Below are 26331 nucleotides of genomic sequence, written 5' to 3'. Positions count from 1 at the left end.
GGGCTGCTCAAGAAGAGGTGGGGGCGTGCGAGGGCGTGCGGGGGCGTGCGAGGATGAGAGGATGAGGAGGAGCGAGGGGGGTCCAGGCGGAGCAGTGGGCACGGCGGTCCCGCGAGGGGCGTGCGAGGGGCGTGCGAGGGGCGTGCGAGGATGAGGAGGAGCGAGTGAAGGGTCCAGGGTGGGCAGGGGGCAAAACGGGCGTGCGAGGGGCGTGCAAGGGGGGCGTGCGAGGGGTGTCGAGGGGCGTGCAAGGCTCGTGCGAGGGGCGTGCGAGGATGAGGAGGATGAGGAGGAGCGAGGGGGGTCCAGGTGGAGCAATGGGCACGGCGGTCCCACGAGGGGCGTGTGAGGCTCGTGCGAGGCCGTGCGAGGGGCGTGCGAGGGGCGTGTGAGGGGTGTGCAAGGCCTGTGCAAGGGGCGTGCGAGGATGAGGAGGATGAGGAGGAGCGAGGGGGGTCCAGGCGGAGCAGTGGGCACGGCGGTCCCGTGAGGGGCGTGCGAGGGGCGTGTGAGGATGAGGAGGATGAGGAGGAGTGAGGGGGGTCCAGGCAGAGCAGAGGGCACGACGGTCCCATGAGGCTCGTGCGAGGGGCGTGCGAGGGGCGTGCGAGGATGAGGAGGAGCGAGGGGGGTCCAGGCGGAGCAGTGGGCATGGCGGTCACGCAAGGGGTGTGCAAGGCTCATGCGAGGCCGTGCGAGGGGCGTGCGAGGGGTGTGCAAGGCTCGTGCAAGGGTCGTGCGAGGATGAGGAGGATGAGGAGGAGCGAGGGGGGTCCAGGCGGAGCAATGGGCACGGCGGTCATGTGAGGCTCGTGTGAGGGCATGCGAGGGGCGTGCGAGGGGCGTGCGAGGCTCGTGCAAGGCTGTGCAAGGGTCGTGTGAGGATGAGGAGGAGCGAGGGGGGGTCCAGGGTGGGCAGCGGGCACAACGGGTGTGTGAGGGGCGTGCAAGGCTTGTGCGAGGCCGTGCGAGGCTCGTGCAAGGGTTGTGCGAGGATGAGGAGGATGAGGAGGAGCGAGGGGGGTCCAGGGTGGGGCAGCGGGCACGGCGGTCCCGCGAGGCTCGTGCGAGGGGCGTGCGAGGGGCGTGCAAGGCTTGTGCAAGGCTTGTGCGAGGCTCGTGCGAGGGGCGTGCGAGGGGCGTGCGAGGATGAGGAGGATGAGGAGGAGCGAGGGGGGTCCAGGGTGGGCAGCGGGCACGGCGGTCGTGCGAGGGGCGTGCGAGGCTCGTGCGAGGCTCGTGCGAGGGGCCGGTGGCGCCGGCAGGGAGGTGCAGGTGGAGGAGAGGAAGAAGAAGAAGAAGGACGAGGACGACCAGTTCCCCCCCGAGATCTGGGAGCTGCTGAAGGGGGTGACGAAGAAGAGCGAGTACGAGCGCATCGCCTTCCAGTACGGCATCACCGACCTGCGCGGCATGCTCAAGCGCCTCAAGAAGATCAAGGTCGAGCCAGAAGAGCGAAGGTGGGGGGGGGGGTGGGGGGGGGTTGGGGGGGGGGATTTGGGGGGGGGGGGGGTGTGGGGAGGGGGATTTGGGGGGATACGGGGGTGGGGAGGGGGGATATGGGGGTGTGGGAGGGGGGATTTGGGGGGATGTGGGGGTGGGGAGGGGGACACAGGGGTGTGGGGAGGGGGGATTTGGGGGGATACGGGGGTGGGGAGGGGGGATACGGGAGTGTGGGGAGGGGGATTGGGGGGGTGTGGGGGTGGGGAGGGGGATTGGGGGGATACGGGGGTGGGGAGGGGGGATTTGGGGGGTGTGGGGATGGGGAGGGGGATTGGGGGGGTGTGGGGAGGGGGGATTTGGGGGGATACGGGGGTGGGGAGGGGGGATACGGGAGTGTGGGGAGGGGGATTGGGGGGGGTGTGGGGGTGGGGAGGGGGATTGGGGGGGGGTTGGGGTGTGGGGAGGGGGATTTGGGGGGATATGGGGGGTGGGGAGGGGGATTGGGGGGCCCTGGGGGGCTGGGGGGGGATTTGGGGGTGGGGAGGGGGGATACGGGGGTGTGGGGGTGGGGAGGGGATTGGGGGGGGATTTGGGGTGTGGGGAGGGGGATTTGGGGGGATATGGGGGTGGGGAGGGGGATGGGGGGGGGTTGGGGTGTGGGGAGGGGGATTTGGGGGGATATGGGGGTGGGGAGGGGGGGATTTGGGGGGGTGTGGGGGTGGGGAGGGGGATACGGGGGTGGGGAGGGGGATGGGGGGGTTTGGGGTGTGGGGAGGGGGATTTGGGGGGATATGGGGGTGGGGAGGGGGGATTTGGGGGGTGTGGGGATGGGGAGGGGGATTGGGGGGGCCTGGGGGGCTGGGGGGGGGATTTGGGGTGGGGAGGGGGATACGGGGGTGGGGAGGGGCTGTGGGGTGTGGGGAGGGGGATTTGGGGGGGTGTGGGGGTGGGGAGGGGGATTGGGGGGGCTGGGGGGGGGGGGACTTGGGGGTGGGGGGGTTTGGGGGGGTTGGGGTGTGGGGAGGGGGATTTGGGGGGATATGGGGGTGGGGAGGGGATTGGGGGGGCTGGGGGGCTGGGGGGGGACTTGGGGGTGGGAGGTGGATTGGGGGGGGATTTGGGGTGTGGGGAGGGGGATTTGGGGGGATACGGGGGTGGGGAGGGGGGGATTTGGGGGGGCTGGGGGGGCTGGGGAGGGGGATGTGGGGAGGTAGGGAGGTGAGGAGGGGGGTCCGTGGGGGTTCTGTGTGGGTCCGCGGGGGGTTGTGTGGGGCTCCATGGGGTTATGTGTGGGTCCCGCGGGGGTTCTGTGTGGGGGCTCCATGGGGTTATGTGTGGGTCCCGTGGGGCTGTGTGGGGGCTCCATGGGGGTTGTGTGTGGGGCTCCATGGGGGTATCTGTGGGGCTCCATGGGTATCTGTGGGGCTCCCTGGGGCTATGTGTGGGTCCCATGGGTGATGTGTGGGTCCCATGGGGTATCTGTGGGGCTCCATGGGGTATCTGTGGGGCTCCCTGGGGGTGATGTGTGGGTCCCATGGGGTGATGTGTGGGTCCCGTGGGGCTATGTGTGGGTCCCATGGGGTGATGTGTGGGTCCCGTGGGGCTATGTGTGGGTCCCATGGGGTGATGTGTGGGTCCCGTGGGGCTATGTGTGGGTCCCATGGGGTATCTGTGGGTCCCGTGGGGCTATGTGTGGGTCCCATGGGGTATCTGTGGGTCCCATGGGGCTATGTGTGGGGCTCCATGGGGTATCTGTGGGTCTCCATGGGGCTATGTGTGGGTCCCATGGGGTATGTGTGGGTCCCATGGGGTATCTGTGGGTCCCGTGGGGTATGTGTGGGGCTCCATGGGGTGATGTGTGGGGTCCCATGGGGTATCTGTGGGTCCCGTGGGGCTATGTGTGGGGCTCCCTGGGGTGATGTGTGGGTCCCATGGGGTATCTGTGGGTCCCGTGGGGTATCTGTGGGGCTCCATGGGGTATCTGTGGGGCTCCATGGGGCTATGTGTGGGTCCCGTGGGGCCATGTGTGGGGCTCCATGGGGTACCTGTGGGGCCCGCAGCCTTCGTGCGCAAGCTGGACCCCCGCGTACCAGGTGGACAAGGGGGAGCGCATCCGGCTGGCGGTGGAGCTGAGCCACCCCGACCTGCCGCTGCGCTGGTACAAGAACGGGCAGCTGCTCAAGCCCAGCGCCAAGTGAGCGGGGGGGGCGGGGGGGGGGGGTGGGGGGGGCTGGGAGGGGGCTGGGGGGGTGGGAGGGGATGGGAGGGGGGCGGGGGGGGGATGGGGGGGTGGGAGGGGGGTGGGGGGGGCTGGGAGGGGGTGGGGGGGTGGGAGGGGATGGGAGGGGGGGGTGGGGGAGGGGGGTGGGGGGGGATGGGAGGGGGGGTGGGGGAGGCTGGGAGGGGGCTGAGGGGGGGCTGGGAGGGGGATGGGGGGGGATGGGAGGGGGGGGTGGGGGGGTGGGAGGGGGCTGAGGGGGGGGCTGGGAGGGGGATGGGGGGGGATGGGAGGGGGGTGGGGGGGTGGGAGGGGGGTGGGGGGGGCTGGGAGGGGGTGGGGGGGTGGGAGGGGATGGGAGGGGGGGGTGGGGGAGGGGGGTGGGGGGGATGGGAGGGGGGTGAGGGGGTGGGAGGGGGCTGAGGGGGGGATGGGGGGGGATGGAGGGGGATGGGAGGGGGGTGGTGGGGGGATGGGGGGGTGGGAGGGGGCTGAGGGGGGATGGGGGGGGATGGAGAGGGATGGGAGGGGGATGGGGGGGATGGGGGGCTGGGGGGGGCATGGGGGGGCTGGGGGAAATGGGAGGGGGCTGAGGGGGGGCTGGGGGGGGATGGGGGGGATGGAGGGGGATGGGAGGGGGGTGGGGGGGGGATGGGGGGGTGGGAGGGGGCTGAGGGGGGGATGGGGGGGGATGGAGAGGGATGGGAGGGGGATGGGGGGCATGGGGGGGCATGGGGGGGCTGGGGGAAATGGGAGGGGGCTGAGGGGGGGCTGGGGGGGCATGGGGGGATGGGTGGGGGGTGGGGGGGCATGGGGGGGTTGGGGGGGATGGGAGGAGGATGGGGGGGTGGGGGAGGGGGCTGAGGGGGGGCATGGGGGGCTGGGGGGGGAGGATGGGGAGGGGCTGGGGGGATGGGAAGGGGATGGGAGGGGGCTGGGGGGGCTGGGAGGGGGATGGGGGGGCTGGGGGGGGATGGGAGGGGGCTGAGAGGGGGCTGGGGGGGGATGGGGGGATGGGGGGGCTGGGGGGGGATGGGAGGGGGCTGGGGGGGGCATGGGGTGGCTGGGGGGGTATGGGGGGATTGTGGGGGTCTCCGGGGGGGTAAGGGGGGGCCGGAGGGGGGATGGGGGGAGGTTGGGGGTCTCTGGGGGGGCTGCAGAGGGGCTGGGGGGGCTGGAGGGGGGGGCTGGGGGATTGTGGGGGTCTTGGGGGGCTGGGGGGGGCTGGGGGGGTGCAGGAGGAGCCCCCGCGGGGGTGTCCCCCCTCCCCCCCCCGCCCTCACACTCTGCCCCCCTCCCCCCACGCCCCCCCCGTCCCCCCCAACCTGCTGCCCCCCCGTGTCCCCACGTCCCCCCACGTGTGTCCCCCCCAATCCGGGGTCCCCCCCCGTCCCCCTGTCCCCCCCGTGTCCCTCTGTCCCCCCCGTGTCCCCATGTCCCCCCACAACCTGGTGTCCCCCCATGTCCCACCACGTGTCCCCCCAATCTGGTGTCCCCCATGTCCCCATGTCCCCCCACAACCTGGTGTCCCTCATGTCCCCATGTCCCACCACGTGTCCCCCCAATCTGGTGTCCCCCCATGTCCCCCGTCTCCCCATGTCCCCATGTCCCCCCACAACCTGGTGTCCCCCCCATGTCCCCCGTCTCCCCATGTCCCCATGTCCCTCCCCAACCTGGTGTCCCCCCATGTCCCCATGTCCCACCACGCGTCCCCCCAATCTGGTGTCCCCCATGTCCCCCGTGTCCCCATGTCCCTCCCCAACCTGGTGTCCCCCCATGTCCCACCACGTGTCCCCCCAATCTGGTGTCCCCCATGTCCCCACGTCCCCCCACAACCTGGTGTCCCCCCATGTCCCCATGTCCCACCACGCATCCCCCCAATCTGGTGTCCCCCATGTCCCCCGTGTCCCCATGTCCCCCCACAACCTGGTGTCCCCCCATGTCCCACCACGTGTCCCCCCAATCCGGTGTCCCCCGTGTCCCCATGTCCCCCCACAACCTGGTGTCCCCCCATGTCCCCCCCAATCTGGTGTCCCCCCATGTCCCCATGTCCCCCCCATGTCCCCATGTCCCCCCACGCATCCCCCCAATCTGGTGTCCCCCATGTCCCCCGTGTCCCCATGTCCCCCCACAACCTGGTGTCCCCCCATGTCCCCATGTCCCCCCACAACCTGGTGTCCCCCCCATCCCCATGTCCCTCCCCAACCTGATGTCCCCCCACGTCCCACCACGCGTCCCCCCAATCTGGTGTCCCCCATGTCCCCCGTGTCCCCATGTCCCCCCACAACCTGGTGTCCCCCCATGTCCCCATGTCCCCCCCCGCGTCCCCCCCGCGTCCCCCCCCAGGTACGTGTTCGAGAACGTGGGGCTCAAGCGCATCCTCACCATCCACAAGTGCTCCTTGGCCGATGACGCCGCCTACGAGTGCCGCGTCAACGACGAGAAGTGCTTCACCGAGGTCTTCGTCAAGGGTCAGCGCGGGGTGCGGGGGCGTCGCCGGGGGAGGGGACGGTCCCCGTGACACCTCCCCCACCCCCCCGGGGGACCCTGACCCTCCCGCCCCCCCCCCCCCCAGAGCCCCCCGTCACCATCGCCAAGGGGCTGGACGACCAGCAGGTCTTCATCGGCGACCGCGTGGTGCTGGAGGCCGAGGTCTCCGAGGAGGGCGCCCAAGTCATGTGGTGAGGTGGCCGTGGCGGGCGCGCGCGGCCGAGGGTGTCCGTCCGTCCGTCCGTCCGTCCTGCTGTGGCGTGTCCATCCCCACCGCCCCCTGTCCATCCCCACCACCCCGTGTCCACCACGACCACCTTGTGTCCATCCCCACCACCACGTGTCCATCCCCAGCACCACGTGTCCACCATCACCTCATATCCACCACCGTCCCGTGTCCATCCCCACCGTCCCGTGTCCATCCCCACCACCACGTGTCCACCACCACCACCTCGTGTCCACCACCACCACCTCATGTCCATCCCCACCACCCCGGGTCCATCCCCACCACCACGTGTCCACCACCACCCCATGTCCATCCCCACCGTCCCGTGTCCACCCCCACCACCCTGTGTCCATCCCCACCACCTCATGTCCACCACCACCCTGTGTCCATCCCCACCACCACGTGTCCATCCCCACCACCTCATGTCCACCACCACCACCCCATGTCCATCCCCACCACCACGTGTCCACCCCCACCACCACGTGTCCACCACCACGTGTCCACCACCACCACCCTGTGTCCATCCCCACCATCCCGTCTCCATCCCCACCACCACGTGTCCATCCCCACCACCCTGTGTCCATCCCCACCGTCCCGTGTCCACCCCCACCACCTCATGTCCATCCCACCACCCCATGTCCACCCCCACCACCCCGTGTCCATCCCCACCACCCCATGTCCATCCCCACCACCCCGTGTCCATCCCCACCACCACATGTCCACCCCCACCACCACGTGTCCACCACCACCCCCCATGTCCATCCCCACCACCACATGTCCACCCCCACCACCCCGTGTCCACCACCACCACCCCGTGTCCATCCCCACCACCCCATGTCCATCCCCACTTTCCCATCTCCATCCCCACCGTCCCACGTCCATCCCCACCACCACGTGTCCACCACCACCACCTCGTGTCCACCACCACCACCCCATGTCCATCCCCATCACCCCGTGTCCACCCCCACCACCCCATGTCCATCCCCACCACCCCGTGTCCATCCCCACCACCCCATGTCCATCCCCACCACCCTGTGTCCATCCCCACCACCCCATGTCCACCCCCACCACCCCGTGTCCATCCCCACTTTCCCATGTCCATCCCCACCGTCCCGCGTCCACCCCCACCACCTCGTGTCCACCACCACCACCTCATGTCCATCCCCACCACCCCGCGTCCATCCCCACCACCATGTGTCCATCCCCACCATCCCGCGTCCATCCCACCACCCCGTGTCCACCCCCACCACCACATGTCCACCCCCACCACCCCATGTCCGTCCCACCACCCCATGTCCATCCCCACCACCCCATGTCCATCCCACCACCCCGTGTCCATCCCCACCACCACATGTCCACCACCACCACCCTGTGTCCATCCCCACCACCCCGTGTCCATCCCCACCACCACGTGTCCACCACCACCACCCCATGTCCATCCCCACCACCCTGTGTCCATCCCCACTTTCCCATGTCCATCCCCACCGTCCCACGTCCATCCCCACCACCACGTGTCCACCACCACCACCTCGTGTCCACCACCACCACCTCATGTCCACCACCACCCCATGTCCGTCCCACCACCCCATGTCCGTCCCACCACCCCATGTCCATCCCCACCACCCTGTGTCCATCCCCACCACCCCGTGTCCATCCCACCACCCCGTGTCCATCCCCACCACCCTGTGTCCATCCCACCACCCCATGTCCACCCCATGTCCATCCCCACCACCCCGTGTCCATCCCCACCACCCCGTGTCCATGCCGTGTCACACGTCCGTGCTCCCGTCGCCTGTCGCTGCCAGGATGAAGGACGGGGTGGAGCTCACCCGGGAGGAGACCTTCAAGTACCGCTTCAAGAAGGACGGCAAGAAGCAGTACCTCATCATCAACGAGGCCACCAAGGAGGACTCGGGGCACTACAAGATCATGACCAACGGGGGCGAGAGCGAGGCCGAGGTCATTGTGGAAGGTAGGTGGCTCTGGGGGGGCTTTGGGGGGGTCTCCTCGAGGTCCTGGGGGGGTCCCAAGGGTGCTGAGTGGTCTCCAGGAGATCTGTGAGATGTTTGGGGGGTGTTTGAGAGTCCCCTTGGAGCCCCAGGAGATGCTGCAGGGGCCCCTGGGTGATGTCCAGGAGGTCTCCATGGTCCCTGTGGGGTCCATGGGTGATGTCCAGGAGGTCCCAGGGTCCCTGGGGGGTCCATGGGTGATGTCCAGGAGGTCCCCAGGGTCCCTGGAGGGTCCATGGGTGATGTCCAGGAGGTCCCAGGGTCCCTGGGGGGTCCATGGGTGATGTCCAGGAGGTCCCCAGGGTCCCTGGGGGGTCCATGGGTGATGTCCAGGAGGTCCCCAGGGTCCCTGGAGGGTCCATGGGTGATGTCCAGGAGGTCCCAGGGTCCCTGGAGGGTCCATGGGTGATGTCCAGGAGGTCCCCAGGGTCCCTGGGGGGTCCATGGGTGATGTCCAGGAGGTCTCCATGGTCCCTGGAGGGTCCATGGGTGATGTCCAGGAGGTCCCCAGGGTCCCTGGAGGGTCCATGGGTGATGTCCAGGAGGTCGCCATGGTCCCTGGGGGGTCCCTGGGTGATGTCCAGGAGGTCCCAGGGTCCCTGGGGGGTCCATGGGTGATGTCCAGGAGGTCTCAGGGTCCCTGGGGGTTCCATGGGTGATGTCCAGGAGGTCCCAGATTGTCTGGGGGTCCAATGGGTGATGTCCAGGAGGTCTCAGGGTCCCTGGGGGGTCCATGGGTGATGTCCAGGAGGTCCCAGGGTCCCTGGGGGGTCCATGGGTGATGTCCAGGAGGTCTCCATGGTCCCTGGGGGGTCCATGGGTGATGTCCAGGAGGTCCCCAGGGTCCCTGGGGGGTCCATGGGTGATGTCCAGGAGGTCTCCATGGTCCCTGGGGGGTCCATGGGTGATGTCCAGGAGGTCCCCAGGGTCCCTGGGGGGTCCATGGGTGATGTCCAGGAGGTCTCCATGGTCCCTGGGGGGTCCATGGGTGATGTCCAGGAGGTCCCCAGGGTCCCTGGGGGGTCCATGGGTGATGTCCAGGAGGTCCCAGGGTCCCTGGGGGGTCCATGGGTGATGTCCAGGAGGTCCCCAGGGTCCCTGGGGGTTCCATGGGTGATGTCCAGGAGGTCCCCAAGGTCCCTGGAAGGTCCATGGGTGATGTCCAGGAGGTTCCAGGGTCCCTGGAGGGTCCCTGGGTGATGTCCAGGAGGTTCCAGGGTCCCTGGAGGGTCCATGGGTGATGTCCAGGAGGTCTCAGGGTCCCTGGGGGGTCCATGGGTGATGTCCAGGAGGTCCCAGGGTCCCTGGAGGGTCCATGGGTGATGTCCAGGAGGTCTCAGGGTCCCTGGGGGGTCCATGGGTGATGTCCAGGAGGTCCCCAGGGTGTCTGGGGGGTCCATGGGTGATGTCCAGGAGGTCTCCATGGTCCCTGGAGTGTCCATGGGTGACGTCCAGGAGGTCCCAGGGTCCCTGGAGGGTCCATGGGTGATGTCCAGGAGGTCTCAGGGTCCCTGGAGGGTCCATGGGTGATGTCCAGGAGGTCCCCAGGGTCCCTGGAGGGTCCATGGGTGATGTCCAGGAGGTCGCCATGGTCCCTGGGGGGTCCCTGGGTGATGTCCAGGAGGTCCCAGGGTCCCTGGGGGGTCCATGGGTGATGTCCAGGAGGTCTCAGGGTCCCTGGGGGTTCCATGGGTGATGTCCAGGAGGTCCCAGATTGTCTGGGGGTCCAATGGGTGATGTCCAGGAGGTCTCAGGGTCCCTGGAGGGTCCATGGGTGATGTCCAGGAGGTCCCAGGGTCCCTGGGGGGTCCATGGGTGATGTCCAGGAGGTCTCCATGGTCCCTGGGGGGTCCATGGGTGATGTCCAGGAGGTCCCCAGGGTCCCTGGGGGGTCCATGGGTGATGTCCAGGAGGTCTCCATGGTCCCTGGGGGGTCCATGGGTGATGTCCAGGAGGTCCCCAGGGTCCCTGGGGGGTCCATGGGTGATGTCCAGGAGGTCCCAGGGTCCCTGGGGGGTCCATGGGTGATGTCCAGGAGGTCCCCAGGGTCCCTGGGGGTTCCATGGGTGATGTCCAGGAGGTCCCCAAGGTCCCTGGAAGGTCCATGGGTGATGTCCAGGAGGTTCCAGGGTCCCTGGAGGGTCCCTGGGTGATGTCCAGGAGGTTCCAGGGTGTCTGGGGGGTCCATGGGTGATGTCCAGGAGGTCTCAGGGTCCCTGGGGGGTCCATGGGTGATGTCCAGGAGGTCCCAGGGTCCCTGGAGGGTCCATGGGTGATGTCCAGGAGGTCTCAGGGTCCCTGGGGGGTCCATGGGTGATGTCCAGGAGGTCCCCAGGGTGTCTGGGGGGTCCATGGGTGATGTCCAGGAGGTCTCCATGGTCCCTGGAGTGTCCATGGGTGACGTCCAGGAGGTCCCAGGGTCCCTGGAGGGTCCATGGGTGATGTCCAGGAGGTCTCAGGGTCCCTGGGGGGTCCATGGGTGATGTCCAGGAGGTCTCAGGGTCCCTGGAGGGTCCATGGGTGATGTCCAGGAGGTCCCAGGGTCCCTGGGGGGTCCATGGGTGATGTCCAGGAGGTCTCAGGGTCCCTGGAGGGTCCATGGGTGATGTCCAGGAGGTCCCAGGGTGTCTGGGGGGTCCATGGGTGATGTCCAGGAGGTCCCCAGCGTCCCTGGAGGGTCCATGGGTGATGTCCAGGAGGTCTCCATGGTCCCTGGGGGGTCCATGGGTGATGTCCAGGAGGTCCCCAGGGTCCCTGGGGGGTCCATGGGTGATGTCCAGGAGGTCCCCAGGGTCCCTGGGGGGTCCATGGGTGATGTCCAGGAGGTCTCAGGGTCCCTGGGGGGTCCATGGGTGATGTCCAGGAGGTTCCAGGGTCCCTGGGGGGTCCCTGGGTGATGTCCAGGAGGTCCCCAGGGTCCCTGGGGGGTCCATGGGTGATGTCCAGGAGGTCTCCATGGTCCCTGGGGGGTCCATGGGTGATGTCCAGGAGGTCTCCATGGTCCCTGGGGGGTCCATGGGTGATGTCCAGGAGGTCCCCAGGGTCCCTGGGGGGTCCATGGGTGATGTCCAGGAGGTCCCAGGGTCCCTGGAGGGTCCCTGGGTGATGTCCAGGAGGTCCCCAGGGTGTCTGGGGGGTCCATGGGTGATGTCCAGGAGGTCCCCAGCGTCCCTGGAGGGTCCATGGGTGATGTCCAGGAGGTCTCCATGGTCCCTGGGGGGTCCATGGGTGATGTCCAGGAGGTCCCAGGGTGTCTGGGGGGTCCATGGGTGATGTCCAGGAGGTTCCAGGGTCCCTGGGGGGTCCATGGGTGATGTCCAGGAGGTTCCAGGGTCCCTGGGGGGTCCCTGGGTGATGTCCAGGAGGTCCCAGGGTCCCTGGAGGGTCCATGGGTGATGTCCAGGAGGTCTCCATGGTCCCTGGGGGGTCCATGGGTGATGTCCAGGAGGTCTCCATGGTCCCTGGAGGGTCCATGGGTGATGTCCAGGAGGTCCCAGGGTGTCTGGGGGGTCCATGGGTGATGTCCAGGAGGTCCCAGTGGTTCCCAGGAGATTTCTGGAGGGGTCTGGAGTGGTTCCCCGGGACTGGGGGGGGTTGCAGGTGCATTCGGGGGGTCCCCCAACCCTGTGTCCATCTGTGTCCCCCGTGTCCCCCCCCCCCCCCCAGAGAAGAAGCTGGAGGTCCTGCAGGACATGGCGGACCTGACGGTGCAGGCGTCGGAGCAGGCCGTCTTCAAGTGCGAGGTGTCGGACGAGAAGGTGACGGGGCGCTGGTACAAGAACGGGGTGGAGGTGCGCCCCAGCAAGCGCATCCACATCACCCACAGCGGAAGGTGGGTGCGCGGGGACAACCCCCCCCACCCCCACCCCACCCCCGACGTGGGGCTGGGGGCTGGAGGCACCTGTGGGGGGTTTGGAGGGGTTAGAGACACCCATGGGTGGCACCCGTGGGGGTCTCGGGGGGGTTTGGAGGCACCCATGGGGGTCTTGGGGGGGTTTTGGAGGCACCCATGGGGGTCTTGGAGTGGGGTTGGAGGCACCCATGGGGGTCTTGGGTTGATGGGAGGCACCCATGGGGGTCTTGGAGTGGTTTTGGAGACACCCATGGGGGTCTCGGGGAGGTTGGAGGCACCCATGGGGGTCTTGGGGGTGATTGGAGCCACCCATGGGGGTCTTGGAGTGGGGTTGGAGGCACCCATGGGGGTCTTGGGGGGGTTTTGGAGCCACCCATGGGGGTCTTGGGGGTGATTGGAGGCACCCATGGGGGTCTCAGGGGGGTTGGAGGCACCCATGGAGGTCTTGGAGGGGTTTTGGAGACACCCATGGGGGTCTTAGGGGTGAGTGGAGACACCCATGGGGGTCTCGGGGGGTTGGAGGCACCCATGGGGGTCTTGGAGTGGGGTTGGAGGCACCCATGGGGGTCTCAGGGGGGTTGGAGACACCCATGGGTGGCTTGGAGGGGTTTTGGAGGCACCCGTGGGGGTCTCGGGGGTGATTGGAGGCACCCATGGGGGTCTTGGAGTGGGGTTGGAGACACCCATGGGGGTCTTGGAGTGGGGTTGGAGGCACCCATGGGGGTCTTGGAGTGGGGTTGGAGACACCCATGGGGGTCTTGGAGTGGGGTTGGAGGCACCCATGGGGGTCTTGGGGGGGTTTTGGAGGCACCCATGGGGGTCTTGGAGTGGGGTTGGAGGCACCCATGAGGGTCTCAGGGGGGTTGGAGGCACCCATGGAGGTCTTGGAGGGGTTTTGGAGGCACCCATGGGGGTCTTAGGGGTGAGTGGAGACACCCATGGGGGTCTCAGGGGGGTTGGAGGCACCCATGGGGGTCTTGGGGGGGTTTTGGAGGCACCCATGGGGGTCTTAGGGGTGAGTGGAGACACCCATGGGGGTCTCGGGGGGTTGGAGGCACCCATGGGGGTCTTGGGGGTGATTGGAGCCACCCATGGGGGTCTTGGAGTGGGGTTGGAGGCACCCATGGGGGTCTTGGGGGGGTTTTGGAGCCACCCATGGGGGTCTTGGGGGTGATTGGAGGCACCCATGGGGGTCTCAGGGGGGTTGGAGGCACCCATGGAGGTCTTGGAGGGGTTTTGGAGACACCCATGGGGGTCTTAGGGGTGAGTGGAGACACCCATGGGGGTCTCGGGGGGTTGGAGGCACCCATGGGGGTCTTGGAGTGGGGTTGGAGGCACCCATGGGGGTCTCAGGGGGGTTGGAGACACCCATGGGTGGCTTGGAGGGGTTTTGGAGGCACCCGTGGGGGTCTCGGGGGTGATTGGAGGCACCCATGGGGGTCTTGGAGTGGGGTTGGAGACACCCATGGGGGTCTTGGAGTGGGGTTGGAGGCACCCATGGGGGTCTTGGAGTGGGGTTGGAGACACCCATGGGGGTCTTGGAGTGGGGTTGGAGGCACCCATGGGGGTCTTGGGGGGGTTTTGGAGGCACCCATGGGGGTCTTGGAGTGGGGTTGGAGGCACCCATGAGGGTCTCAGGGGGGTTGGAGGCACCCATGGAGGTCTTGGAGGGGTTTTGGAGGCACCCATGGGGGTCTTAGGGGTGAGTGGAGACACCCATGGGGGTCTCAGGGGGGTTGGAGGCACCCATGGGGGTCTTGGAGGGGTTTTGGAGGCACCCATGGGGGTCTTGGAGTGGGGTTGGAGACACCCATGGGCGTCTCAGGGGGGTTGGAGGCACCCATGGGGGTCTTGGGTTGATGGGAGGCACCCATGGGGGTCTTGGAGTGGTTTTGGAGACACCCATGGGGGTCTCGGGGAGGTTGGAGGCACCCATGGGGGTCTTGGGGGTGATTGGAGGCACCCATGGGGGTCTTGGAGTGGGGTTGGAGGCACCCATGGGGGTCTTGGGGGGGTTTTGGAGCCACCCATGGGGGTCTCAGGGGGGTTGGAGGCACCCATGGAGGTCTTGGAGGGGTTTTGGAGGCACCCATGGGGGTCTTAGGGGTGAGTGGAGACACCCATGGGGGTCTCAGGGGGGTTGGAGGCACCCATGGGGGTCTTGGGGGGGGTTTGGAGGCACCCATGGGGGTCTCAGGGGGGTTGGAGGCACCCATGGGGGTCTTGGGTTGTTTGGAGGCACCCATGGAGGTCCTGGAGGGGTTTTGGAGACACCCATGGGGGTTCTGGGGGTGATTGGAGACACCCATGGAGGTCCTGGAGGGGTTGGAGGCACCCATGGGGGTCTTGGGTTGATGGGAGGCACCCATGGGGGTCTCAGGGAGGTTGGAGGCACCCATGGGGGTCTTGGGGGGGTTTTGGAGGCACCCATGGGGGTCTTGGAGTGGGGTTGGAGCCACCCATGGGGGTCTTGAAGGGCTTGAAGCCACCAAAGAGGAGCATGGACCCCCATGGGGGTCTCAGGGGGGTTTTGGAGCCACCCATGGGTGTCCCAAGGAGGTTGGAGGCACCCATGGGGGTCTCAGGGGGGTTAGAGCTACCCATGGGTGTCCCAAGGAGGTTGGAGGCACCCATGGGGGTCTCGTGGGGGTTTTGGAACCACCCATGGGGATCTCGGGGGGGTTTTGGAGCCACCCATGGGGGTCTTGGGTTGATTGGAGCCACCCATGGGTGTCCCAAGGGGGTTGGAGCCACCCATGGGGGTCTTGGGTGGGGGTTGGAGGCACCCATGGGGGTCTCAGGGGGGTTGGAGGCACCCATGGGGGTCTCGTGGGGTTTTTGGAACCACCCATGGGGGTCTCGGGGGGATTTTGGAGCCACCATGGGGGTCTTGGGTTGATTGGAGCCACCCATGGGGGTCTCAGGGGGGTTGGAGGCACCCATGGAGGTCTTGGAGGGGTTTTGGAGGCACCCATGGGGGTCTTAGGGGTGAGTGGAGACACCCATGGGGGTCTCATGGGGGTTGGAGGCACCCATGGGGGTCTTGGGGGGGGTTTGGAGGCACCCATGGGGGTCTTGGGGGGGTTTTGGAGGCACCCATGGGGGTCTTGGAGTGGGGTTGGAGGCACCCATGGGGGTCTCAGGGGGGTTGGAGGCACCCATGGGGGGTCTTGGGGGTGATTGGAGGCACCCATGGGGGTCTCAGGGGGGTTGGAGGCACCCATGGGGGTCTTGGGGGGGTTTTGGAGGCACCCATGGGGGTCTTGGAGTGGGGTTGGAGCCACCCATGGGGGTCTTGAAGGGCTTGAAGCCACCAAAGAGGAGCATGGACCCCCATGGGGGTCTCAGGGGGGTTTTGGAGCCACCCATGGGGGTCTTGGGTTGATTGGAGCCACCCATGGGTGTCCCAAGGGGGTTGGAGCCACCCATGGGGGTCTTGGGTGGGGGTTGGAGGCACCCATGGGGGTCTTGTGGGGGTTTTGGAGCCACCCATGGGGGTCTCGGGGAGGTTGGAGGCACCCATGGGGGTCTTGGGTTGATTGGAGGCACCCATGGGGGTCTCAGGGAGGTTGGAGGCACCCATGGGGGTCTTGGGGGGGTTTTGGAGGCACCCATGGGGGTCTTGGAGTGGGGTTGGAGCCACCCATGGGGGTCTTGAAGGGCTTGAAGCCACCAAAGAGGAGCATGGACCCCCATGGGGGTCTCAGGGGGGTTTTGGAGCCACCCATGGGTGTCCCAAGGAGGTTGGAGGCACCCATGGGGGTCTCGTGGGGGTTTTGGAACCACCCATGGGGATCTCGGGGGGGTTTTGGAGCCACCCATGGGGGTCTTGGGTTGATTGGAGCCACCCATGGGTGTCCCAAGGGGGTTGGAGCCACCCATGGGGGTCTTGGGTGGGGGTTGGAGGCACCCATGGGGGTCTCGGGGAGGTTGGAGCCACCCATGGGGGTCTCAGGGGGGTTGGAGCCACCCATGGGGGTCTCGTGGGGGTTTTGGAACCCCCCCATGGGGGTCTCGGGGGGGTTTTGGAGGCACCCATGGGGGTCTTGGTTGCTGCACCCCCCGGCGCCGTGGGGCTGCCCCCCACCGTCCCTGTCCCCGCCAGGTTCCACAAGCTGGTGATCGACGACGTGCGCCCCGAGGATGAGGGGGACTACACCTTCATCCCCGACGGCTACGCCCTCTCCCTCTCCGCCAAGCTCAACTTCCTCGGTGGGGCGGGGGGCACGTGGGGGGCACGTGGGGGGCACTTGGGGGGCACTTGGGGGGCTGGGGGGGTGCTCAGGGGGCTGAGGGGCCACTTATGGGCTGGGGGTGGGACACACACAGACACAAGGCCCTTGGGGACACTTGGGGGGTTGAGGGGACGCTTGTGGGGCTGAGGGGACACTTGTGGGGCTGGGGAGACACTTGTGGGGCTGGGGGGCACTTGTGGGGCTGGGGAGACACAGGCCCCTTGGGGACGCTTGTGGGGCTGAGGGGATGCTTGTGGGGCTGGGGGGCACTTGTGGGGCTGGATGGGGCACTTGTGGGGCTGGGGAGACACTTGTGGGGCTGAGGGGACACTTGTGGGGCTGGATGGGGCACTTGTGGGGCTGGGGAGACACAGGCCCCTTGGGGACACTTGTGGGGCTGGGGAGACACTTGTGGGGCTGAGGGGACACTTGTGGGGCTGGGGAGACACAGGCCCCTTGGGGACGCTTGTGGGGCTGAGGGGACGCTTGTGGGGCTGGATGGGCCACTTGTGGGGCTGGGGAGACACTTGTGGGGCTGAGGGGACACTTGTGGGGCTGGGGGGCACTTGTGGGGCTGGGGAGACCCAGGCCCCTTGGGACACTTGTGGGGCTGAGGGGACGCTTGTGGGGCTGGGGGGCACTTGTGGGGCTGGGGAGACACAGGCCCCTTGGGGACGCTTGTGGGGCTGAGGGGACGCTTGTGGGGCTGGAGGGGGGCACTTGTGGGGCTGGGAGACCCAGGCCCCTTGGGGACACTTGTGGGGCTGGGAGACACTTGTGGGGCTGAGGGGACGCTTGTGGGCGTGGGGAACACAAGACCCTTGGGGACACTTGTGGGCTGAGGGGGGTGCTTAGGAGGCTGGGGGACACTTATGGGGCTGGGGGGCACTTGTGGGGCTGGGGGGGACACAGGCCCTTGGGGACACTTGTGGGGCTGAGGGGGGGTGCTTAGGGGGCTGGGGGACACTTATGGGGCTGGGAGCACTTGTGGGGCTGGGGGGGACACAGGCTTCTTAGGGACACTTGTGGGGCTGGGGGGCACTTGTGGGGCTGGGGGGGACACAGGCCCCTTGGGGACACTTGTGGGGCTGAGGGGGGGTGCTTATGGGGCTGGGGACACTTATGGGGCTGGGGGCACTTGTGGGGCTGGGGGGGACACAGGCTTCTTAGGGACACTTGTGGGGCTGGGGGCACTTGTGGGGCTGGGGGGGACACAGGCCCCTTGGGGACACTTGTGGGCTGAGGGGGGGTGCTTATGGGGCTGGGGGACACTTATGGGGCTGGGGGGCACTTGTGGGGCTGGGGGGACACAGGCTTCTTAGGGACACTTGTGGGGCTGGGGGGCCACTTGTGGGGCTGGGGGGCACAGGCCACTTGGGGACACTTGTGGGGCTGAGGGGGGGTGCTTAGGGGGCCGGGCCGCACTTATGGGGCTGGGAGGGACACAAGCCCCATGGGACACTTTGGGGCGGGGGGGGGGGGGGCTCCGGGTGCCACCTGGGGACACCGGGGGGGGTGGGGGGGGTTCGGGGCCCATTTTGGGGACCCCCCCCGCACGGGTGGGGGTGACAGCACACCATTCGGGGACCCCCACAGCTTGGGGGGCGGGGGGGGGTGGGGGTGGGGTGTCACACTCTGGGGACACTGATGTCACTTTGGGGGGGGGGGGGGGGGGCTGGCTCGGGTGACATTCGGGTGTCCCCCCCCGCCCCCCACCCCCCCCCCCCCCCCTCCCCCCCCTTAACCCTTTCCTCCCCTCCCCCGCAGAGATCAAGGTGGAGTACGTCCCCAAGCAAGGTGAGGGGGGGGGGGGGGGGGGGAGAGGGGGGGGGGGGGGAGGGGAGGGACAGCGGGGGTGACGAGGTGCCAGCGCCGCGTCCCCCCGTGGTCCCCCCCCCCGTGTCCCCCCCCCCCCCCCAGAGCCCCCCAAGATCCACCTGGACTGCTCGGGCAAGGGGACGGCAACACCATCGTGGTGGTGGCGGGGGGAACAAACTGCGCCTCGACGTCCCCATCTCGGGGGAGCCCGCGCCCCAGCGTCACCTGGCTGAAGGGCGACGAGGTGACGCCCGGGGGACACCCCCACCCCCACTCCCCACCCCCCCGCCTTCGTCACCGGGTCACCGCCTTGGGGGTCCCGTGTCCCCCCCGTGTCCCTGTGTCCCCACCCTGGGGGGTCCCATGTCCCGTGCCTTGTCTTGGGGGTCCTGTGTCCCCCCGTGTCCCCACCTTGGGGGGGTCCCGTGTCCCCCCATGTCCCCGTGTCCTTGACTTGGGGGTCCCATGTCCCATGGCTTGTCTTGGGGGTCCCGTGTCCCCCCGTGTCCCCGTGTCCTTGTCTTGGGGTCCCGTGTCCCCCCGTGTCCCCCCATGTCCCCACCTTGGGGGTCCCATGTCCCCCCATGTCCCCATGGCCTTGACTTGGGGGTCCCGTGTCCCCCCGTGTCCCCATCTCGGGGAGCCCTGCGCCCAGCGTCACCCTGCTGAAGGCGACGAGGTGACACCCGGGGGACACCCCCCACCCCCACCCCCCGCCTTGTCACCGGGTCACCGTCGGGGGGAGTCACCGTGTCCCCCCGGGTCCCCACCTTGGGGTGTCCCATGGTCCCCCCGTGTCCCTGTGTCCCCACCCTGGGGTGTCCCATGTCCCCATGGCCTTGTCTTGGGGGTCCCGTGTCCCCCCCGTGTCCCCCACCTTGGGGTGTCCCATGTCCCCCCGTGTCCCCCTGTCCTTGACTTGGGGTCCCGTGTCCCCCCCGTGTCCCTGTGTCCCCACCCTGGGGTGTCCCATGTCCCCCCGTGTCCCCGTGTCCCTTGACTTGGGGGTCCCGTGTCCCCCCATGTCCCCACCCTGGGGTGTCCCCGTGTCCCCACGTCCCCCTGCCGCAGGCTGCCCCGTGTCCACCCGTGACACCTCTGCGCCCTCCCCTGTCCCCGTGTCCCCAAGCCTGTGTCCCCACGGCCCTGTGGCCGTGTCCCCATGACCCCGTGTCCCCTCCCCGTGTCCCCGCGTGACACCCTGTCCCCTCCCTGTGTCCCGCGTCCCCACGACCCTGTCACACCTCCCCGTGTCCCCATGGCCCCATACACGTCCCCGTGTCCCCGTTGTCCCCGTTCCCCATGACATGTCCCCGTGTCCCCTGCCCCTGTGACACCTCCCCGTGTCCCGTGTCCCCGTGACACCTCCCCGTGCCCATCCCATGTCCCTGTGTCCTCGTGTCCCCATGATCCCATCACCCCATGACACCTCCCCGTGTCCCCGTGTCACCTCCCCGTGTCCCCGTGTCCCCGTGTCCCTGCTGGACACTTCCCTGTGTCCCTGTGTCCCCATGACCCCCTGACACCTCCCCGTGTCCCCGTGTCACCTCCCCGTGTCCTGTGTCACCTCCCGTGTCGCTGTGACACCTCCCCCGTGTGCCCATGTCCCTGTGACACTTCCCGTGTCCCCATGACCCCATGACACCTCCCCGTGTCCCTGTGTCCCCGTGTCCCTGTGTCCCTCCCGTGTCCCATGACCCCGTGTCCCTCCCCGTGTCCCCGTGTCCCTCCCTGTGACCCCGTGTCCCCATGACCCCGTGTCCCTCCCCGTGTCCCCGTGTCACTCCCCTGTGACCCCGTGTCCCCATGACCCCGTGTCCCTCCCCGTGTCCCCATGTCCCTCCTGTGACCCCGTGACCCCATGTCCCTCCCCGTGACCCCGTGTCCCCATGACCCCGTGACCCCGTGTCCCTCCCTGTGACCCCGTGACCCTGTGTCCCTCCCCGTGACCCTGTGACCCCGTGCCCACATGTCCCTCCCCATGACCCCGTGACCCCGTGTCCCTCCCCGTGACCCTGTGACCCCGTGTCCCTCCCCGTGTCCCTCCCCGTGACCCCGTGTCCCCGTGTCCCCATGACCCTGTGACCCCATGTCCCCATGACCCCGTGTCCCTCCCCGTGACCCCGTGTCCCTCCCCGTGACCCCGTGACCCCGTGTCCCCATGACCCCCGTGTCCCTCCCCATGTCCCTCCCCGTGACCCCGTGTCCCCGTGTCCCCATGACCCTGTGTCCCTCCCCGTGACCCTGTGACCCCGTGTCCCCGTGTCCCTCCCCATGACCCCGTGTCCCCATGTCCCATGTCCCTCCCGTGACCCCGTGTCCCCATGTCCCCATGTCCCTCCCCGTGACCCCGTGTCCCTGTGTCCCTCCCCGTGACCCCGTGTCCCGTGACCCCATGACCCCGTGTCCCCATGTCCCCATGACCCCATGTCCCTCCCCATGACCCCGTGTCCCTGTGTCCCCGTGTCCCCGTGTCCCATGACCCCGTGACCCCGTGACCCCGTGACCCCATGACCCCGTGTCCCCGTGTCCCGTGTCCCCATGACCCCGTGTCCCTGTGTCCCCGTGTCCCCGTGTCCCCATGACCCCGTGTCCCCGTGTCCCCGTGACCCCGTGACCCGTGTCCCCATGTCCCCATGTCCCTCCCCATGACCCCGTGTCCCTGTGTCCCCGTGTCCCGTGTCCCCATGACCCCGTGTCCCCGTGACCCCGTGTCCCCATGTCCCCATGTCCCTCCCCATGACCCCGTGTCCCTGTGTCCCCGTGTCCCCGTGTCCCCATGACCCCGTGACCCCGTGTCCCCATGACCCCTGTCCCCCGTGTCCCCATGACCCCGTGTCCCTGTGTCCCCGTGTCCCCGTGTCCCCATGACCCCGTGTCCCCGTGACCCCGTGACCCCGTGTCCCCATGTCCCCATGTCCCTCCCCATGACCCCGTGTCCCTGTGTCCCCCGTGTCCCCCGTGTCCCCATGACCCCGTGACCCCATGACCCCGTGTCCCCTCCCCGTGTCCCCGTGTCCCCGTCCCAGGTGTTTTCGGCGCGCGAGGGCCGCAGACGCACCTGGAGGAGCAGAAGGAGCTGAGCAGCTTCGTCATCGAGAGCGCGGAGCGCGGGGACGAGGCCACCTACACCATCCGGGTGACGAACCCCGCCGGCGAGGACACGGCCAGCCTCTACATCAAGGTGGTCGGTAAGGAGGGGACACGGGGACACGGGGCCGGGACGGGGGGACACGGGGGTAGTGGGGGACACGGGGGGCAGGGGACATGGGGCTGGGACACGGGGCCGGGATGAGGGGACACGGGGTGGCGGGGGACATGGGGGACTGGGGACATGGGGCTGGGACGAGGGGACACGGTGGTGGCAGGGGACACGAGGACGTGGGGCTGGGACGAGGGGACATGGGGGGTGGCAGGGGACATGGGGGACTGGGGACATGGGGCTGGGGACGATGGGCGACATGGAGGTGGCGGGGGGACATGGGGATGTGGGGCTGGGATGAGGGGACACGGGGGTGGCGGGGGACACGGGGACGTGGGACTGGGGGTGAGGGGACACAGGGGTGGCAGGGGACATGAGGACGTGGGGCTGGACAAGGGGACATGGGGGTGGCGGGGGACATGGGGGCCTGGGGACATGGGGCTGGGACGAGGGGACACGGTGGTGGCAGGGGACACGAGGATGTGGGGCTGGGACGAGGGGACATGGGGTGGCGGGGGACATGGGGACGTGGGGCTGGGACGAGGGGACACGGGGGGTGGCAGGGGACACGGGGGACTGGGGACATGGGGCTGGGGACACGGGGCCGGGACGAGGGACACGGGGGGTGGCGGGGGACATGGGGGACTGGGACATGGGGCTGGGGACGAGGGGGACATGGCGGTGGCAGGGGGACATGGGGGACTGGGGACATGGGGCTGGGGACGAGGGGACATGGCGGTGGCAGGGGACATGGGGGACTGGGGACATGGGGCTGGGGACGAGGGGACACAGGGGTGGCAGGGGACACAGGGACGTGGGGCTGGGGGTGATGGACACGGGGGGTGGCAGGGAACACGGGCCTGGGGACATGGGGCTGGGGACGAGGGGACACGGGGTGGCAGGGGGACACGAGGATGTGGGGCTGGGACGAGGGGACATGGGGTGGCGGGGGACATGGGGGACTGGGGACATGGGGCTGGGACGAGGGGACATGGGGCTGGGGATGTGGGGCTAAGGGGGGTAAGGGAGGGGACATGGGTGGTGGCAGGGGACATGGGGACATGGGGCTGGACGAGGGGACACACGGGGTGGCAGGGGACACGAGGATGTGGGGCTGGGACGAGGGGACATGGGGTGGCGGGGGACACGGGGACGTGGGACCTGGGGGTGAGGGGACACAGGGGTGGCAGGGGACACGAGGACGTGGGGCTGGGACGAGGGGACATGGGGGTGGCGGGGGACACGGGGCTGGGGACATGGGCTGGGATGGGGGGGACATGGGGTGGCAGGGGACACGGGGGGACTGGGGACATGGGGCTGGGACGAGGGGACACGGGGGTGGCGGGGGACACGGGGACGTGGGACTGGGGGTGAGGGGACATGGGGGTGGCAGGGAACACGGGCCTGGGGACATGGGGCTGGGACGAGGGACACGGGGGTGGCAGGGGACACGGGACGTGGGGCTGGGACGAGGGGACATGGGGGTGGCAGGGGACACGGGGACCACGGGGCCAGGACGAGGGGACACGGGGCTGGGGACATGGGCTGGGATGAGGGACACGGTGGTGGCAGGGGACACGGGGACATGGGGCTGGGGGGTGATGGGACACGGGGGTGGCAGGGAACACGGGCCTGGGGACATGGGGCTGGGGACGAGGGGACACGGGGGTGGCAGGGGACACGGGGACGTGGGACTGGGGGTGAGGGGGACATGGGGGTGGCAGGGGACACAAGGACGTGGGGCTGGGACGAGGGGACATGGGTGGCGGGGGACATGGGGGACTGGGGACATGGGGCTGGGACGAGGGGACATGGGGCTGGGATGTGGGGCTGGGAAGAGGGACACGGGGGTGGCAGGGGACATGGGGACATGGGGCTGGGACGAGGGGACACAGGGGTGGCAGGGGACACGAGGATGTGGGCTGGACGAGGGGACATGGGGTGGCGGGGACACGGGACGTGGGACCTGGGGGTGAGGGGACACAGGGGTGGCAGGGGACACGAGGACGTGGGGCTGGGACGAGGGGACATGGGGTGGCAGGGGACACGGGGCTGGGGACATGGGGCTGGGATGGGGGGGACATGGGGTGGCAGGGGACACGGGGACTGGGGACATGGGGCTGGGGATGAGGGGACACGGGGGTGGCAGGGGACACGGAGATGTGGGGCTGGGACGAGGGACATGGGGTGGCAGGGGACACGGGGGACTGGGGACATGGGGCTGGGACGAGGGCGGGACGGGGACACGGGGGTGGCGGGGACAACGGGGACGTGGGACTGGGGGTGAGGGGACATGGGGGTGGCAGGAACACGGGCCTGGGGACATGGGGCTGGGACGAGGGGACACGGGGGTGGCAGGGGACACGGGGACGTGGGGCTGGGACGAGGGGACATGGGGGTGGCAGGGGACACGGGGACACGGGGCCAGGACGAGGGGACACGGGGCTGGGGACATGGGCTGGATGAGGGGACACGGTGGTGGCAGGGGACACGGGGACATGGGGCTGGGGGTGATGGGACACGGGGGTGGCAGGGAACACGGCCTGGGGACATGGGGCTGGGACGAGGGGACACGGGGGTGGCAGGGGACACGGGGACGTGGGACTGGGGGTGAGGGGACATGGGGTGGCAGGGGACACAAGGACGTGGGGCTGGGACGAGGGGACACGGGGGTGGCAGGGGCGAGGACGTGGGGCTGGGACGAGGGGACATGGGGTGGCAGGGGACACGGGGGACTGGGGACATGGGGCTGGGGATGAGGGGACACGGGGGTGGGCAGGGGACACGGGGACATGGGGCTGGGACGAGGGGACATGGGGGTGGCAGGGGACACGGGGGACTGGGGACATGGGGCTGGGATGAGGGGACATGGGGCTGGGGACATGGGGCTGGGACGAGGGGACATGGTGGTGGCGGGGGACACGGGGACATGGGGTTGGGGACGAGGGGACATGGGGGTGGGATGAGGGGACATGGGGTGGCAGGGGACACAGGGCTGGGGACATGGGGCTGGGGATGAGGGGACACGGGGGTGGCAGGGGACACAGGGACACGGGGCCAGGATGAGGGGGACACGGGGGTGGCAGGGGACACGGGGACGTGGGGCTGGGACGAGGGGACATGGGGTGGCAGGGGACACGGGGGACTGGGGACATGGGGCTGGGGATGAGGGGACACGGGGGTGGCAGGGGACACGGGGACGTGGGGCTGGGGACAGGGTGGGGCCGGGGAGGGGGGCCCAGGCCGGGGGTGCCGCATGTCCCCCCATGTCCCCCCGTGTCCCCCATGTCCCCCCGTGTCCCCGCAGACGTCCCCGACCCCCCCGAGGCCGTGCGCGTCACCTCGGTGGGGGAGGACTGGGGCCACGCTGGTCTGGGAGCCCCCCAAGTACGACGGGGGACAGCCCATCACCGGTGAGCGCCCCTGCCCGCTCCGCTCCTGCCTGCACCGCTCCTGCCTGCACTGTCCCTGCCTGCACCAGCCCCTGCCCGCACCCGTCCCTGCCCGCACCCGTCCCTGCCTCCACCGCTCCTGCCCGCACCGCTCCTGCCTGCACCAGCCCCTGCCTGCACTGTCCCTGCCTGCACCAGCCCCTGCCCGCACCCGTCCCTGCCCGCACCCGTCCCTGCCTCCACCGCTCCTGCCCGCACCGCTCCTGCCTGCACCGTCCCTGCCTCCACCGCTCCTGCCCGCACCGCTCCTGCCTGCACCGCCCCTGCCTGCACTGTCCCTGCCCGCACCCGTCCCTGCCTGCACCGCTCCTGCCTGCACCGCTCCTGCCTGCACTGTCCCTGCCTGCACCAACCAGTGCTGCCTGCGCTGGTGCTGCCTGCACCCGTCCCTGCCCGCACCGCTCCTGCCTGCACCGCTCCTGCCCGCACCCGTCCTGCCCGCACCGCTCCTGCCTGCACCGCTCCTGCCCGCACCGCCCCTGCCCGCACTGTCCCTGCCTGCACCGCTCCTGCCTGCACTGTCCCTGCCTGCACCCGTCCCTGCCTGCACCGCTCCTGCCTGCACTGTCCCTGCCTGCACCCGTCCCTGCCTGCACCGCTCCTGCCTGCACCGCTCCTGCCCGCACCGCTCCTGCCTGCACCGCTCCTGCCTGCACCCGTCCCTGCCCGCACCGCTCCTGCCTGCACCCGTCCCTGCCTGCACCAGCCCCTGCCTGCACCAGCCCCTGCCTGCACCAGCCCCTGCCCGCACCGTCCGTGCCTGCACCGCTCCTGCCTGCACCGTCCCTGCCTGCACCAACCAGTGCTGCCTGCGCTGGTGCTGCCTGCACCCGTCCCTGCCCGCACTGTCCCTGCCTGCACCCGTCCCTGCCTGCACCGCTCCTGCCCGCACCGCTCCTGCCTGCACCCGTCCCTGCCTGCACCGCTCCTGCCTGCACCCGTCCCTGCCCGCACCGCTCCTGCCCGCACTGCTCCTGCCTGCACTGTCCCTGCCTGCACCGCCCCTGCCCGCACCGCTCCTGCCTGCACCGCTCCTGCCCGCACCGCCCCTGCCCGCACTGTCCCTGCCTGCACCGCTCCTGCCTGCACTGTCCCTGCCTGCACCCGTCCCTGCCTGCACCGCTCCTGCCTGCACCGCTCCTGCCCGCACCGCTCCTGCCTGCACCGCTCCTGCCTGCACCGCCCCTGCCTGCACCAACCAGTGCTGCCTGCGCTGGTGCTGCCTGCACCCGTCCCTGCCCGCACTGTCCCTGCCTGCACCCGTCCCTGCCTGCACCCGTCCCTGCCCGCACCGCTCCTGCCCGCACCGCTCCTGCCTGCACCAGCCCCTGCCCGCACCGCTCCTGCTTGCACCCGTTCCTGCCTGCACCGCTCCTGCCCACACC

The 26331-nt window shown here is 69.5% G+C and overlaps 1 protein-coding gene across 1 annotated transcript; it reads left to right on the top strand.

The window, feature by feature from the left end:
- Positions 1-3: 3 nt before the first annotated feature.
- LOC142403419 (myosin-binding protein C, fast-type-like) lies at positions 4-24907 on the top strand (the record flags this gene model as incomplete). The annotated part of the gene is given in 17 exon segments (XM_075489658.1): positions 4-17; positions 1266-1460; positions 3518-3637; positions 6008-6132; positions 6237-6342; positions 8183-8349; positions 12053-12218; positions 16345-16451; positions 18242-18271; positions 18395-18433; positions 18436-18458; positions 18461-18505; positions 18507-18536; positions 21322-21345; positions 21348-21483; positions 24802-24854; positions 24856-24907. Coding segments are annotated over 17 exon segments (1432 nt in total), but the record flags the coding sequence as incomplete, so codon positions are not given.
- Between the last annotated feature and the right edge of the window lie 1424 nt (positions 24908-26331).

Source organism: Mycteria americana, unplaced genomic scaffold, assembly GCF_035582795.1.
Source record: "Mycteria americana isolate JAX WOST 10 ecotype Jacksonville Zoo and Gardens unplaced genomic scaffold, USCA_MyAme_1.0 Scaffold_259, whole genome shotgun sequence".
Classification (NCBI taxonomy): Eukaryota; Metazoa; Chordata; class Aves; order Ciconiiformes; family Ciconiidae; genus Mycteria; species Mycteria americana.
This window is presented reverse-complemented; position numbering and strand designations above follow the sequence as displayed.